The following is a 16,083-nucleotide window of genomic DNA, read 5'->3' on the forward strand; positions in this document are numbered from 1 at the left end:
GTATTGATACCTGATATAGATTGTCAAATGGGAGGCAGATCCCCACTGAGAGCAGTGGTGACCGCCCACTTGACAGTTACTAGACATTACATTAGTCTGTGTATCATAAAGAATGGCAGTCATTATGGCTCCAAATACAACATAAACCCAAGTCTCTTCCCTCTAAGAACTGGGTACTGATGACTGCCCAGTCCATTATATTAGGCCCAAATAGGCAGACAGCAGAATTGGGCACATACAAAGACAGGTTACAAAAACTATAGCAACCTACAGATGACAGAAACCTTATGGAATGGATGATGGAACCATTGCATGTAGATGATGGTTGTAAGGAATTAAGCAGAAGAGGATGAAAGGAACAGATCCTAAGAACTGACTCCAGCTTTCACTAATTTTCCCCCCCAAATTTTTTTTCACAAGACATCCCTGCAAATATCCCTATGGAAAGTCTTCCTTTCCCTAGCAGAAACAACAAGCAAGCAATAAAACTGATGGCAAAATCAAGAACTAAATGCATAGAGTATACGATATATATATATATATATATATATATATATATATATATATATATATATATATATATCTGGCAGTCAGGATTAGAATCTATTAGCAATGGAACAAAGCTTATAGATCCTGTGCTTGTAAAACAGAGACCCTGACCCTGCATTGCTAGCTTTACGTGCCCCACTAGTACAGGTAATATGAAACCCTTTTAGGCAAGAGCCTGTTCTCCTCACTAAAGCTAATAATACCATGGTGGGTTATGCAACCTCTCATTTCAGGATACATGAACTTATAGGTGTTGAGCCTCATTACACAGGTAATAAGAAAAGAACCAGCCTCAGGTCCCCTTTAAGGTGGACACCTTACCACCCCTCTCCTTGACTTCACAAGTGTAGATTCATAGACTGTGTCATCTTCTGGCTGAACTATCTGGGGAGGATTAGATTACTTCATAAATCATTCAAGCAAACCAGAGTGGACAATCCTGCTTTATTCTGCTGGGATCTTCTCCTAGCCCTCTCCTATGTGGATTGTGTGAGCCCTGTTATTGGTGAAGCCTGCAGATAGAAGATGTGTTAGTGTGGTTGTTGGTGATATGGGTTTTATGAATGATTGCTGTCATATTGACGGTCTGCTCAAAATTTCAAGTTATAAATTTGGTGCGCACTGAGAATCAAACACCCTGGCACAGTGATGGTTAAGGTGGATTAACTTTATTCAAAGATGGCAGCCAGTATATATATCCTGGGGCGTGTGTTTTTCTACCATAGCTTGTGTCAGTTCTTCATTGGTACAAAAGGAGTTAGTTGCATAGCACTAGTGTTTTTATCGTAAGCTTTAAAGCGAATGTACCATCAGGTACATTCGCTTTAACATGACCCACGGATAGATCGGCACTGGCGCAGGGAAGCTGGTGCCGCGGTCCATTTTATGAACCACGGCCCGGTTTACGCGCAAAGCGCCGTTCTATCGACGGGTACCGGGAGCTGAAGCACTGGAGGCGGGCCGGGCAGCCCCCAGTGGGAGGAATCCCCCACTCCTCTATGACACGGCTTCATTGATTCTAACGAAGCAGCGTCATAGAGGGGTGGGGGAATCCTCCCACTGGGGGCTGCCCAGACAACCTTCAGTGGTTCAGTCCTACCCCGGTACCCGTGGATAGAACAGCGCCGTACACAGGAACCGGGCCTCGGTTAAAAAAATGGGCCGCGGCACCGGCTTCCCTGTGCCAATGCCGATCTATCTGTGGTTCTTGTTAAAGTGAATGTACCAGATGGTACATTTGCTTTAAGGAATGAAAACATCCCTACATGTTTAGAAGGTCAAATTTTAATGGCTTCACTTAATATACAAAATATCACATCCTTAATAGTCCCCCCTTTGAAGCCATTATCAAAAGCAGATGACCTTTATTGCCAGGTCAAAAGGCTAACAATCCTTCCCACAGTGTGTGTGTTCTGTGGTCTTCACCACTTTGGGGGCAATCTTTTAATAGGCTTATACAAAGGAAAGTCAAAAGAGTAAAAAGTCAGATTCTAGTCTACTCCTCTCCAGTATGGAAGGTATGGGGGGGTGACCATTCTTCTTTGTTCGTTGGCTTCAGGCTTTTGGATTCCTCTTAATCGTCTGAGGCGGTGAAATCAGCATACATAGCTGGAGTTGTGTCTTCATCATCTTTAGAGGCTATAACATCTCCTTGTTTATAAAAGATTTATTGTTCTTTCTCCTGGAAAAATATCTATAAGTATCAAGTTAGTTTATGGGTGACACACACTCTCTGCCCACAGATCTGGATACGAGCACTTCATGGAAATTGTCTCACTGAATGTACAGAACACATATGAGGCCCTTGAAATCAGATAGGATGTGATGTATGTGATATTCTTAGCCTGGGAAAGAATTCTGTGTCACCTTGTCGCACCTTACAAGATTCCCACATTGATGAGGATTAGTATTAGGATATCTAATGGTCACGGTCCTTTAAAGGAGAATTCTGACACACATGGTGATTTTATAAAAAAATTTTATTCCTGCTTCCTGCAAAGCACCACCCTATGTGCTGGGAGCAAATATGTCCTTCTAAACAATAAATAAAATAAATAAAAGGAAAGAGGTCACTCTTCATATAAGTCTTTAGCACTTATGGAAATACACAGCCACATGTCAACATTGTCTCCGTCTACATGGAACTACCATTGAACACCTTGGCAGACTAGGAGTCAGGGACACCTCTTTTCCGAAAGGTGAAGATTCCAAAAAATCCTATGGAAATGTCTATAAAACATGATATCATTGTGTGAGCAGTCTGGACCTGACTATGGAAACTTTCACAGATTATAAGACTAAAGGAGTATTTGTGTTTGTTGATGCTATCAGGCCTAATGGAGTAGTCCATCTACTGTCTTGTATTGCAATCCAATGTAATAGACATGAGATGCCATATCATTCATACACAATGCGCACACTTGATTTATAGGCCTGTACTACAGAAAACAGATGGCCATGCCCCACGTGTATACCGGCTGTGAACGTGACAGGTTTATTTAAATAAGGAACATACAAATATAATGCAGATGACATGATGTTATTACTGGGCTACCGAATGTGAGAAGAAGATTGCCTGTACATAGCTGCATGGAAATAATAAAGACGAGATGGGAGATGTAACACATCATTATAAAGCTCAATGGTTTGCATGTCGAGGCAGAATGCTCTGTACTGATGATGTATACCTCTTATATTTCAGATTGCTTGCTGATGTTGGTGTATAAAGACAAATCAGACAGGACAAAGGGCCATAAAGAGAAGAGCAGTGTCACATTGGAGGACATCTGTGGCTTGGATGCCGGCGTCTCCTACGAGGGGGTGAACCATACTTTGGCCATCATCTGCTTCTCACAAGCTGTTATGTTGGGGTTTGACAATAAGGAAATTATGAATGCCTGGGATGTGCGGATACGTTACAGTTTAGGAGAAGGTAATGATTGTCCCAGGATTGTAACTATAGAGGACGCTGAGGCAGCAGTTGTATCAGGGTCCTGAAACCTAATAGGGGCCCCATGCTAGTCTTAGTAGATGAATGGTCCTGTGACAGGTTTTGCCTTCGGACTCTAGTCCAAATCCATTTTCAATGGCGTGAGTAGTTGTGGAATTTAGTTTCACTGGATAGGCAGGACAAGGTAATAGATAAAACACACAACAGGACAAGACAGACAGATGGAAACATCTGACAGCAACAGGAACTGGAAACTCTATGGACAGACGTGTATTATACACCATAGAATCTTTCAAAATCAAATACTGAAGTTATATTCATTTTTTATAATGTATTTGTAAGGCTGGGTTCACACTACGTTTGCAATCCAAATCGGTTGCATTTGATACGTTTTTCCATTGACTTCCATTATGGAAAAAACTGATCAAAACACATCCATTTTTTTAAACGTACACAAAATTTGGTGTATGTTAAAAAAATTTATGCATTTTGATCTGTTTTTTTTATAATGGAAGTCAATGAAAAATTAGTTTTTCCATTGGCTTGTAAAATGTAGTGTGAACCCAGCCCAATCTGACGGGTTATGTTTACACCTGCCTGTTTCTTAGGCATGTACATTGTCATGTTAGCATATACAGATGAAAACGCATCCATTTTTTTTAACGTAAACAAAATTTGGTGTATGTTAAAAAAATGGATGCATACTTTTTATATTTATAATTGAAAAAGATCCTCTTATTAATGAAATCTGGGAATGTATAATTTCCCCCTATGGGTTATTATCAGGTTTATTCAGTTTTCAACAAAGTAAATATCATTATATGAGGAATATTTTTAATAATAAATGTGACTAGCTGTCACCTGAGCACCTTGAGAGCTGTAATCCTCTACCTGTGTTCTCAGAGTACAGTACACCTTCCATTATGTCCTGACAGCCTTTAGATGTAAGAGTATGGTGGGGATTGTAGTCTTGCAACATCTGGAGAATTGCAGCTTGGAAAACACTGAGCTAGGGGTAAACACTTTAATGTAGGGCCTAAGGGGGCAACGTGTGACTTCTATCTTTGGTGTCCTTTGAGTAAGTGTGAGAAGAAGGATGTGCAGAGCTGCTCTCTGACGCTACTTTTTGGAAATAGCTTTCCCTTCAAGTCAATGTTTGACTTTACTTAGAAGCCTTAGAACATGACTAAGGATTAAAGCCAAGCCAGAAAACTCTCCAGAAGGAAAGGTTACCCGCTATAGATAGCTGTTTCGGGGTTGTTAAGATGAGCATTGAGGACTTCATGCCCAGACCTGTAATTTGGGAGATCTTTCCAATCGGATAATCGGGACCATCGTCCTTTATATGTTTACTATTATTTGCATGACATAAATGACTGACAATTTGTTTGTGCACATTTATATTGTGATTTGGTCCAGTCTGCTTGGTTGTGGTTTTCTTCCCGTTGGAACTATAATTTGGGTCACAGTTAATATTTCATTAATATTTTAATCTCAGTTCACAGATTTCATGTTGGAGTATTGCCTGGCACCAAGCTAGAAAGTGGACCTGCAACATTGCACCTGTGCAATGACATCTTAGTTCTTGCTAGAGATCTTCCACCAGTTGTTATGGGACAGTGGAAATTGACAGACTTGAGACGCTATGGAGCCGTGGCTAATGGCTTTGTCTTTGAGGGAGGAACACGGTGCGGATACTGTAAGTACTGTGAAACTTCCTTCATGTATAATGTATTCTTTTACTGCATCAGCTCTCATTTATAGAGGTCTCAGCTAAATCTTTATTATATAATGCTCTGTCTGACTGACTATACTGTGTACTGTGTTATCACTAAGTTCAAAATATAATAGTATGCTGTTACCTCCTAAGCTCCCCCTAGTGGTGACGACAGACAGCTCTATACTGGGAAATTAAGCAGCACAGAATTTCGCACCTAAAATGGCATGGTGTTAAAGGGTAGACATTTACCTCAAGGCCTGCGTTGTGGTGAGATTTTTCTTGTCCCTCAGTAGTTACAGTCAATCAGTAGTACGAGCTTAAAGGGGTATTCCACAGACCAAAAAATATTGTAAAAATCAATACACTATGCAAAGTTTAGCACTTGACACCTTTTATGTCTATTTAGTTACATGTAAGTCCTTTCTCAGCCATACCACACTAGTTTTTGGCTCTGGACCCTGCTGTCAGCCAAGTTCACTCGCTCCCTCCTCCCATCTGGGAAAATGTGTCATGGCTCAGGGGGCTTAGCATGATGACTTCTCATGTCCAAAGCTGGCCTTCTGAGTTGACGTCAGCTGCATCAGCCTACATGACTGCATCCCTAATACCCTAGACAGCTGATGTCAGCTCAGGGAGCTGGCTTGGCAGGAGAAGTCATCGATTTAACCCCCCTGAGTAAAGCAGAGAGGTGACAGGGTTTCCTAAAATGGAAGTGGAAGGAGTTGACTTGGTTGGATTGCAGGGTCGACAGCCTGATAAAAATGGAGTAACTACAGAATTTCCGATGTGAGTGTGGTTGGGAAAGGGTCTGCAATGGTTAGCATTGTCTGCTTTACTGAGCATTATGGGTTTGTATCCCAAATCCCCATGGTATCTTCGCTCCCCTATTCTGTCATCGTAAAATAAAAAAAAACTTTGTACAAGTGTAATTTGAAGTTTCTAGGCCGACAATAACTGTACTGACTCCCCATAATTTACCGTAAGTGGCAGAAGTTTTCCTACCACAAAAATTTATAGTGTATAAGTACAGGGTCATTGATGACTACCAAGCCAAGAATAAGGGTTCCTTAAGGCCCAGTCACTTGGGGTCCTACCAAAGAGCATTATGCAATACAAATAGATTATACAAACAAGAACAGTGGGGTACACCGAGATTAGGTATAATGCCAATTGTAAGTGGGAAACATAGGCTCCTGCTTTCCTTCATCTTAAAGGTGGGGATACACACTAAGGTGACTATATACATTATACTAATGTCAAAAGAACCTACTGCAGTCAGGGACAGTATAAGGTGTATGGGGCGTCCCGAATCTCCACCGACAGAGGATAAGGGCCAGCGAAGACAAGGGTTGGGTGTGATAGATTTTCAGTGTTCAACTCTTTTGTTCTCAGAGGGATAAGTCAGTGCTAGAGCTGTCTAATTATGGTTTACTCTTCCCCTCTCTATAGGGAGCCCTTTTGCCCCCAAACATAATACTTAAGTGGAGAGTTAGGAAGCCCTGTATGTCTTATACTGCCGACCTAACCCACTGCCAGTGACTTTAGTATGAAGTATATGGGTACCTTTAGATTGGAATGTTCTGAGAATATTCTATATTGAAAGATTGTTTGTGGATGAAACACGGCCACTGGTTGGCTAAAATGATTATTGACAAATAGTTGTTGTTTTTTTTTTTTTTTTTATCAACTTGAATCCAATCTGTATGCCCACCTATACACAGTCAATACACTAGTATAAATAGGTGCTGTCGTCCTCTCTCCCATATCCTCAGCTATAAATTATGATGAAATCAGACTGCTTATTTTTTTATGGCCCTGTTGACCCCTATAAAATAAAATATGACACCTAGACTGACAATGACATAACATGCTCTGTATTTGCTAAGTAGACGTATGACATACGACCATGTGAATAGCCCTGTAGACTGACTGGACTCAGGACAGACAGAAAATAAGGATATGAAATCTGCCCTTGTTTTTAACCGTTCGCCATTACAACCCTGGAGCGTACCTTAAAGGGTAAGCTTTCTTCTTCATGACTGCTCACTGACATTGATGGAAGCAGTGCCCGGGCTACTTTAAACTTCTACTCTGCCCCCGTGACAACTCTATACCCTTTCCTCTATAGTACATAATCCTTTCACCTACTTCAAAGAAGAAACTGACACCACCAGTCTTTAGATCTCCTTAGAACTTGAAATATTCCACCTCCTCTCTTTACTCCTGACCCTCCATCCTTCATATGTCTGCCTACATCTGTTTCAAAGTCATTTACTGAGCCAATGTACAGTATGTGAAATAGTTTCCTTTTCATGCATTGAACGTGATTTTCCATATAGTGACATCATACTTATTTATAGGCCTGGAGACCCTGTATACCCCCCCCCCCACACACACACACGTGTTTCATGCTCAGTGCAAGTATATTTATTACATAAAGAAATCTGCAATATTCTGAAGTCTATTTCCGGCAATATGGTAGAATAGTCTGACTAATCATCACAAATACTGAGCAGCCATCACTCTCACATTGACACATAGCCTCTAATTTTGCCTGTCAGTTCCATTAATCTTCCTTCATATTGATGTATTGCTCCTCACCATATTAATAGCTCTCATTCTGTAAGCACTGTGCTCCAGAACAGATTGGTGAACGTTGCCGCCCTATGGCATGGGGGTGATTTGTAGTCTGTAGCTTCACAAAATAGATCTGAAAAATTCTGATTAGTTCCAGTCAATCAATAATATTAATTTTATTTGGATATGTATATGAGTTGGGGATTCTTACTTAGAGGAAAACTTGTTTCAAGCCGACCACCCTGAAGAAGTCACATAAATGCTCAGTAGAAACGCGATGTGCGGCTCGCATTTAATATACAGTACTGTGCAAAAGTTTTGGGCACAGTTTTATTATGTTCCCACCACCCTCTGTCCTCCCTGTTTTGTTCTTTTTTCAACCTTAGCCCCTTTTTATAGTTGTTGTTTTTTATCAAATAAAATAAAAATTGAATGAACAAAATATAAAGTGAGATGACCAAAGGATGTGGTATCTACTGTGTGGGTGCCTGAGTACTAATCACTGAGTCCAGTTAGCATAAATAGATCTTCTTTACTGAGAGAATACTTTGTACAATAGCTGATAGCAGACTGTAGACTTGACAAGACTGTACTGAGGACCTTTATAGTAGTAGAGCTGAGAATAGTTGAGAGGAGTTTGTATTGAGAGTCCAGAATAGTTGAGAGGAGTACGTCATGAGAGTTCAGAGTAGTGGAGAGGGGTAGGTCGTGAGAGTCCAGAGTAGTGGAGAGGAGTTTGTCTTGAGAGTCCCAACACAATGTAGTACTGTGCTCTGCCGGAACTTTAGAAGAAGAAATAGTAGAATACTGAAGACTTGAAAATAGAAGTTTACTTGTGCCCGTGGTTTGACCTTTGTCGCTATACCACCTTTTGCCCACCATTGTCGGGTGACCCGTCCTATGAGGGTGACACAAACCCCAGACCTTGTTACCTGGGTTGAGCAGCGGGGCCAAGGTTTCCTGGTTACACCAGTGCTGCGAGAGTAGGTAGGCTTCTATGAACTTTGCTCTATCCAAATCAGTTCCTCTTGTTATCAGGATACTGTCCTGCACTTTTAGACTTGTTCTCGGAGCGGGTTCGGGTGTCTCTGACTTGTCCTCTCCCTTGAGTAGCTTAACACTGCATAGTGTTTAGAAGTGCTGCTTTCAAGAAACTGGTGTCTAAGTCTTCCATGTGTGTCTGTTCTGTACAGGAACCTGACTAAGACTGCAGACTAGTTCTGGAGTGGGGACCTGGCAAAGCCAGGGCCCAGGTGGACTACAGCAGGAACCAACTTGTTTTGCATCTTCTCTGCTCAACAACCAGACTAAGACTGACTAAGTGTGGATGTATACTTCCTCTTCCCATGTGTCAACTTCCTATAATGTCCCCTGTGAGTGGTGGAGAAGAAACCATAGAAAGAAAGGAGCTTAGGGATAGGTAGAGAAGAAGAGAAGGTCCATTGGTGTACAGATCACAATAAACAATAACCCTTTAGTTTCCTGCAGCTGTGCAAACTACAAGTACAGTTACATACAATAGTGATATCTTGTGGCAAAACTTAGGTACTACTTCGTTACCACAGTTACTTGAAGTACAGGCTTTTGCAAGGGATGTAAATACTAGTAACACCTGTGGTGGGACACCACACTTTTATACAGTCTTTGGAGCTTAACCCTAACACGCTTAACTCAGATTAGGCACTGTGAGCTTGATACAGCAAAAGTTCATTCAGCTCACCTGGCTGGTGCTACAACCTATTACTATTATCTATTACTGTGAGCTTGATGATTGCTGTAACATATATAAGGTTCACTGTATTGGGTGGTTCTTACTTAGAGGCACAATTCTCATTATAAATTGCAAACTGGCTATTCTAATGTGTATTTCCTTAGCCAGAGAAGTAATGTACATAGTCTCTATACTTACAAGCACCACAGTCAATGGTTGTACCAGAGCTAGTTTCTATGGTGTCGCTTCTGTACCAGGTGTCTTTAGGCCTGGCTTTCTCTTGGGCTCACTAATATAAGTTTTGGTCACTACCTTTTCTGTTGTTGCTGGAGGGCACAGGGTCGGTTCTCTCCATTATTCAGTGAGCATACTTAAAGGGGTACTCCGGCGCTGATAAAAAAAAAACAACAATCAATCAATCAATCAATCATAAACATAGTTTTTACATTTACCATTCCTCCTGAGTATGTCGCCATTTGAATTTCCCGCTGTTTGCAGGTCCCTGAAGCTCCAGTTGGTGGCTTCATTTTTTCTTCACTTTCTGGTTTGGGCTTTCCCATGATGCACTTTGTCTCCTGTAATGTCTAAATGGCTCTGTAAAACTGTTTGACGGCTTACATCTTGTTCAGCAACCTGAGCAACCTGTGTCATCTGACAAAGAGAGGCTGGCTTAACAGGGCTTAGACCTGCCTCCCTCTTGATGATGTCATTGTCACAAAATGTCTTCCGCAGAGTAGCCTGGGGTCAACAGAACAGTCATTAGGTAAGAATGAGTTTACTTCACTTCCTGGTGGGGGATTGAGGGGGGTAAAGATAGGGAAGAGGGGCAGATAGGTGATTGAAGCACATTACAAAGTTATATAACTTTATAAAGAGTTTCAATTACTGCAAAAAAACTTTTCGCTGGAGTACCCCTTGGCCAAACATCTTCAATATTATGGAATGATTCACTAATTATTCGGCTTATGGTTATTGCTCCTTTTCTCTCCATTGGTGCAGCTTAACATCCCTGTGTTCTCTATGGGGAGGAGAAGGGTAAGCCACCGCCAGATCTCTTTGAGAACAAAGTGACTGGGCAGTGGAATTCCATCACTTCTGACCCCAATCTCCACCGACTTCCTCTGTCTATGAGTATTGGAAGACCCCCCCCCCCCTACACTTTATATAGATATAAGTATAAATTGTATGGGGACCATTAGCGTTCACATTTCTCCATAGCCACAGCTCTCAGTTTTATTTTGCTTGGCCCCATTCTTGGCTGTCCATACCAAACCTCACATACACTACAACACAACACTCACTTGTCACTGTAAACACGCTGAAAACTCCAACTGAGAACAACATGTAAAACTCTAACCAATCATTGTCACACAGTGGGACCCCTATGCTAGCCCCTGAAAACTACTGCCCATAGACATCTGGTGTCCAAGGATGATCTGCTTGATATCATGTCAGCCAATTCAGTGACAGCATTAAAAGTATTACCCCAAGGTAGTCCGGGTCCAGGTCTCCGGCTTTTCCTGTATCATAAAAAATGTGCTCATGTCTAGCGATTAAAGACACCCTGGCTCTTTAATATCCATATACATATATCACATAGTAGAGCTGCCAGGCCCTTGCTAACATTAGGCATTGATCTACTGTACTGTGTGTTCACTGGGTCTATGGCACAGTGTTCTGTCTTACATGGCATAGCAGCTCATCTCAGCCAGACTAAATCCCTAATTTGTGCTATTCCTAGTCAGTTCACGCCTTTGATGTGCCATTTGTTCCCTTATTTAAAGCTAACCTCATTTAAGACAATTAGAAAAGATTAATGAAGGTAACCGGATAGCGGTACAAAACGAGACGAGCAAGACACCATTGTACCGAACACATAAGCAGCAGTAATAGTCTGATGAATGGCATTCCAAGTTTTCCTGTGCTCAAGTATTAAACTTCCAATGTCAAGCAGAGGAGAAAGGCGGCTTGGGTGGTCGAGACCGCCACCTCCCAGGGGCAGGCAACATACTGTACCGTGCAAGGATAGAATAAAGTTAGACCATATAAATCCATGAAATTAATGTTGCAGGATTTCCTTTCCTAATTGCATGTGCTCAATGTATAGAACTAATTGTATGGATTATAAGCGTTTTCATGCAATCACGCACAGGGGAATGGGATTTTATTACATTTTAGTATGTGGATTTTATTTGTAAGGTTTTGAATTTTGAAGATTAAGGTGGACTACTGATAATCCGTTTACTAAATGTTGTATTCATCCCAAATCATTATAGGTGACAAGTCCAGAAATTCTGTAGATGTTTACACTAATGCATTGTATGGGTTTGCAGTTAGACTGATGTCAGGTTGTTTTTAATGGTGTAAAGGGGGAAAACTGTATGTGGTTTACACTTTTCTTTGTATCTCATTTTTTTTTTACTTGATATTAATTAGGCTTTATGCTAGCTGTGTGCAGTTCAATACATTTAAAGTGACTCTGTACCCACAATCTGCCCACCCCAAACCGCTTGTACCTTCAGATAGCTGCTTTTAATTGAAGATCTGTCCTGGGGTCCGTTCGGCAGGTAATGCAGTTATTGTCCTAAAAAACAACTTTTAAACTTGCAGCCCTGTGCCAAACGGCCGTGGCCTAGAGTGTCTGTGCATTAGGCTGGCACAACCTCTCTGTCCCTCCTCCCCGCCCTCTTTATTATTAGGAATGCTTGAGGCAGATTTTCTACTATTCATCAGCTGTGTGAATACTGAACATGGGCTGGATCATTAAGACACCTGTGCAGTGTTCACTGCAAAGGAACAGGAAAAATCCTGCCAGTGGCATTCCTTATGATGAGGAGGATGGGGAGGAGGGACGGAGGGGTGGTGCAAGGTTAGGGCACAGATACTCTAGGTCACTGCAGTTTGGCACAGGGCTGCAAAGTTAAAAGTTGTTTTTTAGGACAATAACTGCATCACCTGCCGAACGGACCCAGGACAGATCTTGGATTAAAAGCAGCTATCTGACGGTACAAGTGGTTTGGGGGGGACAGATTGTGGGTACAGAGTCACTTTAATAAATGTCTCTTCAACTGTATAGGCTATAAATAGAGACTATGGGGGGGAGGTTCATCAAACATGGTGTAAAGTGAAACTGGCTCAGTTGCCCCTAGCAACCAATCAGATTCCACCTTTCATTTTCCAAAGAGTCTATGAGGAATGAAAAGTGGAATCTGATTGGTTGCTAGGGGCAACTGAGCCAGTTTCATATTACACCATGTTTGATAAATCTTCCCCTATATGCTGGAAGTCAGGCAGTGTGTGGCTCGGACCACATGGAGTGCCTGAGGAGTCTCAGTCTGTAGGCCCCAGACAGCTGGCTCAAGTCAGTGCTTGTGTATGTGTATTTAGTAAGCACATAAAGGAGTGCTGAACTGCTGTGCCAAGGTCCAGACAGTCACGGAGGAGGGAGAGAGAGAGGGGGGGGGGGGGTAAAAAGCCTGGGAGCCTGAAATCTCCTTGTCGATCTGATAAAACCATGACTTTTTTTTTATTGTTTTTCCTTTAATGGTAGGTATGCTTTAGAGGGGTTTTCCAGCATTAGAAAAACATGGATACTTTCTTCAAGAGACAGTACCACTCTTGTCTCCAGTTCAGGTGTGGTTTACAATTAAGCTCCATTCACTTCAATGGAACTGAGTTACAAAACCTGCACCCAAATTGGAGACAAGAGTGGTGCAAGAAAGTGGCCATGTTTTTCTAACACACTGAATAACCCCTTTGGTTCTCAGTGATCTTTATTGCTGCATTTCCGCCACGATTGTTGAGCCTTGTAGTCAGCATGTTGGCCCATCTAATAGGCCCTGGCAACAATCTGCAACTATTTGATTGTTCTGCTCCTGCAGGAAGAGGATAGCTTGCTTGTCAACCATTGGAAGTAGAGTCCTTGTGAGTGAATGGTCAACGCCTATATTAGTCTTGAAATATTACTGGGGGTTGTTAACCATTACATAAAAACACAAAGAAATGCAACAGCTCACCAAAATGGCAAGTTACAGACCCAATACAGATATGAAAATCACTAAAAGCAGCCCCCCCAACTGCCAAAAAACTCCATAAAAATAATAGGGCTCTTGGTTACCATTTGCAAATAGTGTAAACCATCCCACCAACGATAAGGTGGCCTCATGCCGGGATGGAGATTTTTTTTTGCAGTTGGGGGGGGGCTGTTTTAGTGATTTTCATATCTGTTTTGGGTCTGTATCTTGCCATTGCGGTGAGCTGTTGCATTTCTTTGTGTTTTTGTTTGTTTGCAACTTCAGCCATAGCAACGTGCTCCTGCCTAGTGTGAATGGTGTTCTAGGAGAGCTGACCAAATTTGTCTTTTCTTCGTTGTTAGCCATTACCCTCTCAGTTCCATGACACAGACTTCTCTGCTAGCTAGACATCATAATGCTCTGTACTGACAAGAGGCAAGAAACCAGAAACAGCTCTCTTCAGATGAAAGAGAGGGAAGATTTGGCTGGCAATCCCCAGTCATATTCCTGACTATTTCTGAAAGATAGTGGCTTATTCCCACTATCTGTGAAAAAATTGAAACCCACAGACGGGGAAGCCCCGTCTTTGCGGCACTGTGAAGATTGAAACACTTTCCCCGCTTCTGGCATCATATTCATACATGATACCAGATGGGGAAGACACCAATACAGGGCTTCCCAGTCCGTGGGTTCTATGTTTCACGAAACGTGGGAATAAGCCCTTAAAGGGATCAAATTTTCAGGGACTTTCCAATAGGTGGCAGCACAAGCTTTCTTCCTTCTAGAGCAGTCCCTGGGACCCATGGAGGAATAATGGAGGAATTTTATAACATAATGGAGGAATATTATAACATAAAAAGAAAACATGTTCTAGATTTGTCATTTTATGAGACTTTAGGAGAGCTGACAGGGATGTTGTCATTCTATGTCTAAGGGTCTATGGTGGGTATTATCTAGACATGGGCCCCTTGAGCATTGTCCTATGACCTGGTCAGCCTACCACAAAGTTTTTATAAGCACAATTGGGGGCAAATGTGTAGATACCCAAGGGGGTATTGCCTATAGAGTATACTTGGGCTTGTCCTACAGGAAAAGGGGGTCTACTTCTAGGGATCAGGGGTCATTATAGATTATACCGGGACTTTAGCTTAGTTCATTTTATACAGTACATGTATTTTAAGTATTATGTGAAAGATGAGTACACCACCAGCCATACTGAGCTATACTACATATTTGTTGTGAGATTATATTCAGATATATTGGCCATGTGTTGATGTATGTGGTTAGAGAAAGGGATATTTATTTGCTCCATTGTGATGTATGAGGTAATAAGACAGTATACTAAGCAACATATAATATCGTATAAGGTTTCATGGAGGTAGTCTTTTTTTTGGCTTGTCCACGAGTTACAAAGAGATACAATGGGGGAGATTTATCAAACATGGTGTAAAGTGAAACTGTATCAGTTGCCCCTAGCAACCAATCAGATTCCACCTTTCATTTTCCAAAGAATCTGTAAGGAATAAAGTGGAATCTGATTGGTTGCTAGGGGCAACTGGGCCAGTTCTTCTGTACACCAGTTTGATAAATCTAAGCTAATGACTTTATTGTGACATGTGCAAAGGTAAAGAGAGAATCGATGGATACTACCATGGTATTATTTTTCTTCAACATGTATGTTTATTTTTACATTGAGTGGTCAATGAGTTCAACCATTATTTTTACATTGAGTGGTCAATGAATTCAACCATTAAAACTCTACTGAATACTCAAAGAACACACCAGTGCCACACTTATCTATGGCTTGTCTTTGGTATTAAATTCATCCAATTGAACTACTTTTCAATACCTAACACAACCCGTGAGTCGTTGGATGTAAAAAAATGGAGAACAGATAGCACTTCTTGATGGCCAGTCAGTGATCCTGTCTAGCTAAAGGGTCTCCACCAGGGAAACCCTTCTAACAAAAGTGGACGTGTCTCATAAAATAAAAAAACGGGGGTAGGTGGGGGGGATCTGGACATATTTGAAGAAGTGGACAAAATAAGTGCCATGGAGTGAAATAAAGTCAACTTTTTCCCACGTCTCCCTGTGCAGCAAATTCGACAAAGACCACATACTCACCCTCCACCCCCAATCCCCAGCTGCTTCCGCTCTGACGCTTGGTCCCCACTGGGCTGACTAGGTAGTTTTTACCCAAATGAGATGTCAAAGGAACCAGGAAGAAGAGAACAGCAGAGGGGGGATCAGGGCAGGTGAGTATGCAGTCTTTGCTGTTTTTACTGCATAGGGAAGTATGTGGAAAAAAATATTTTTCTTTCTTGTATCATGGTTTTAAATATTCTGCAAAAGTTATACAAACATAAGTGCTGTAATGTCTATTACAACCTCATGTCCCGGCCTGACAGCAGATCTGGTGATCCAAACTGACAGCTGTCACTTTGCGTCATCAGACACGTGGTCAGACCAGGACTTGTGGCCATATTACACTTGTGTAAAACAGGCCTTTCTAGATTTTGTTTCTGGAACTGTAGGAACTATCTGGGCGTCTCTGTCCAGCACG

The 16,083-nt window shown here is 41.7% G+C and overlaps 1 protein-coding gene across 3 annotated transcripts in view; it reads left to right on the forward strand.

The window, feature by feature from the left end:
* The window catches only part of DOK7 (docking protein 7), an 80,847-nt gene that overhangs the window by 7,850 nt on the left and 56,914 nt on the right, over positions 1-16,083 (forward strand). For all 3 annotated transcript variants that reach the window (XR_011363813.1, XM_069976395.1, XM_069976397.1), the window contains exons 3-4: positions 3,251-3,481; positions 4,998-5,198. Coding sequence is in view for 2 of the 3 variants with exons in the window: in XM_069976395.1 (XP_069832496.1) it covers positions 3,251-3,481; positions 4,998-5,198 (432 nt within the window). In the remaining variant the exon portion in view is untranslated. The remainder of the gene's footprint in view (positions 1-3,250; positions 3,482-4,997; positions 5,199-16,083) is intronic.

This window comes from Dendropsophus ebraccatus, chromosome 7, assembly GCF_027789765.1.
Source record: "Dendropsophus ebraccatus isolate aDenEbr1 chromosome 7, aDenEbr1.pat, whole genome shotgun sequence".
NCBI lineage: Eukaryota > Metazoa > Chordata > Amphibia > Anura > Hylidae > Dendropsophus > Dendropsophus ebraccatus.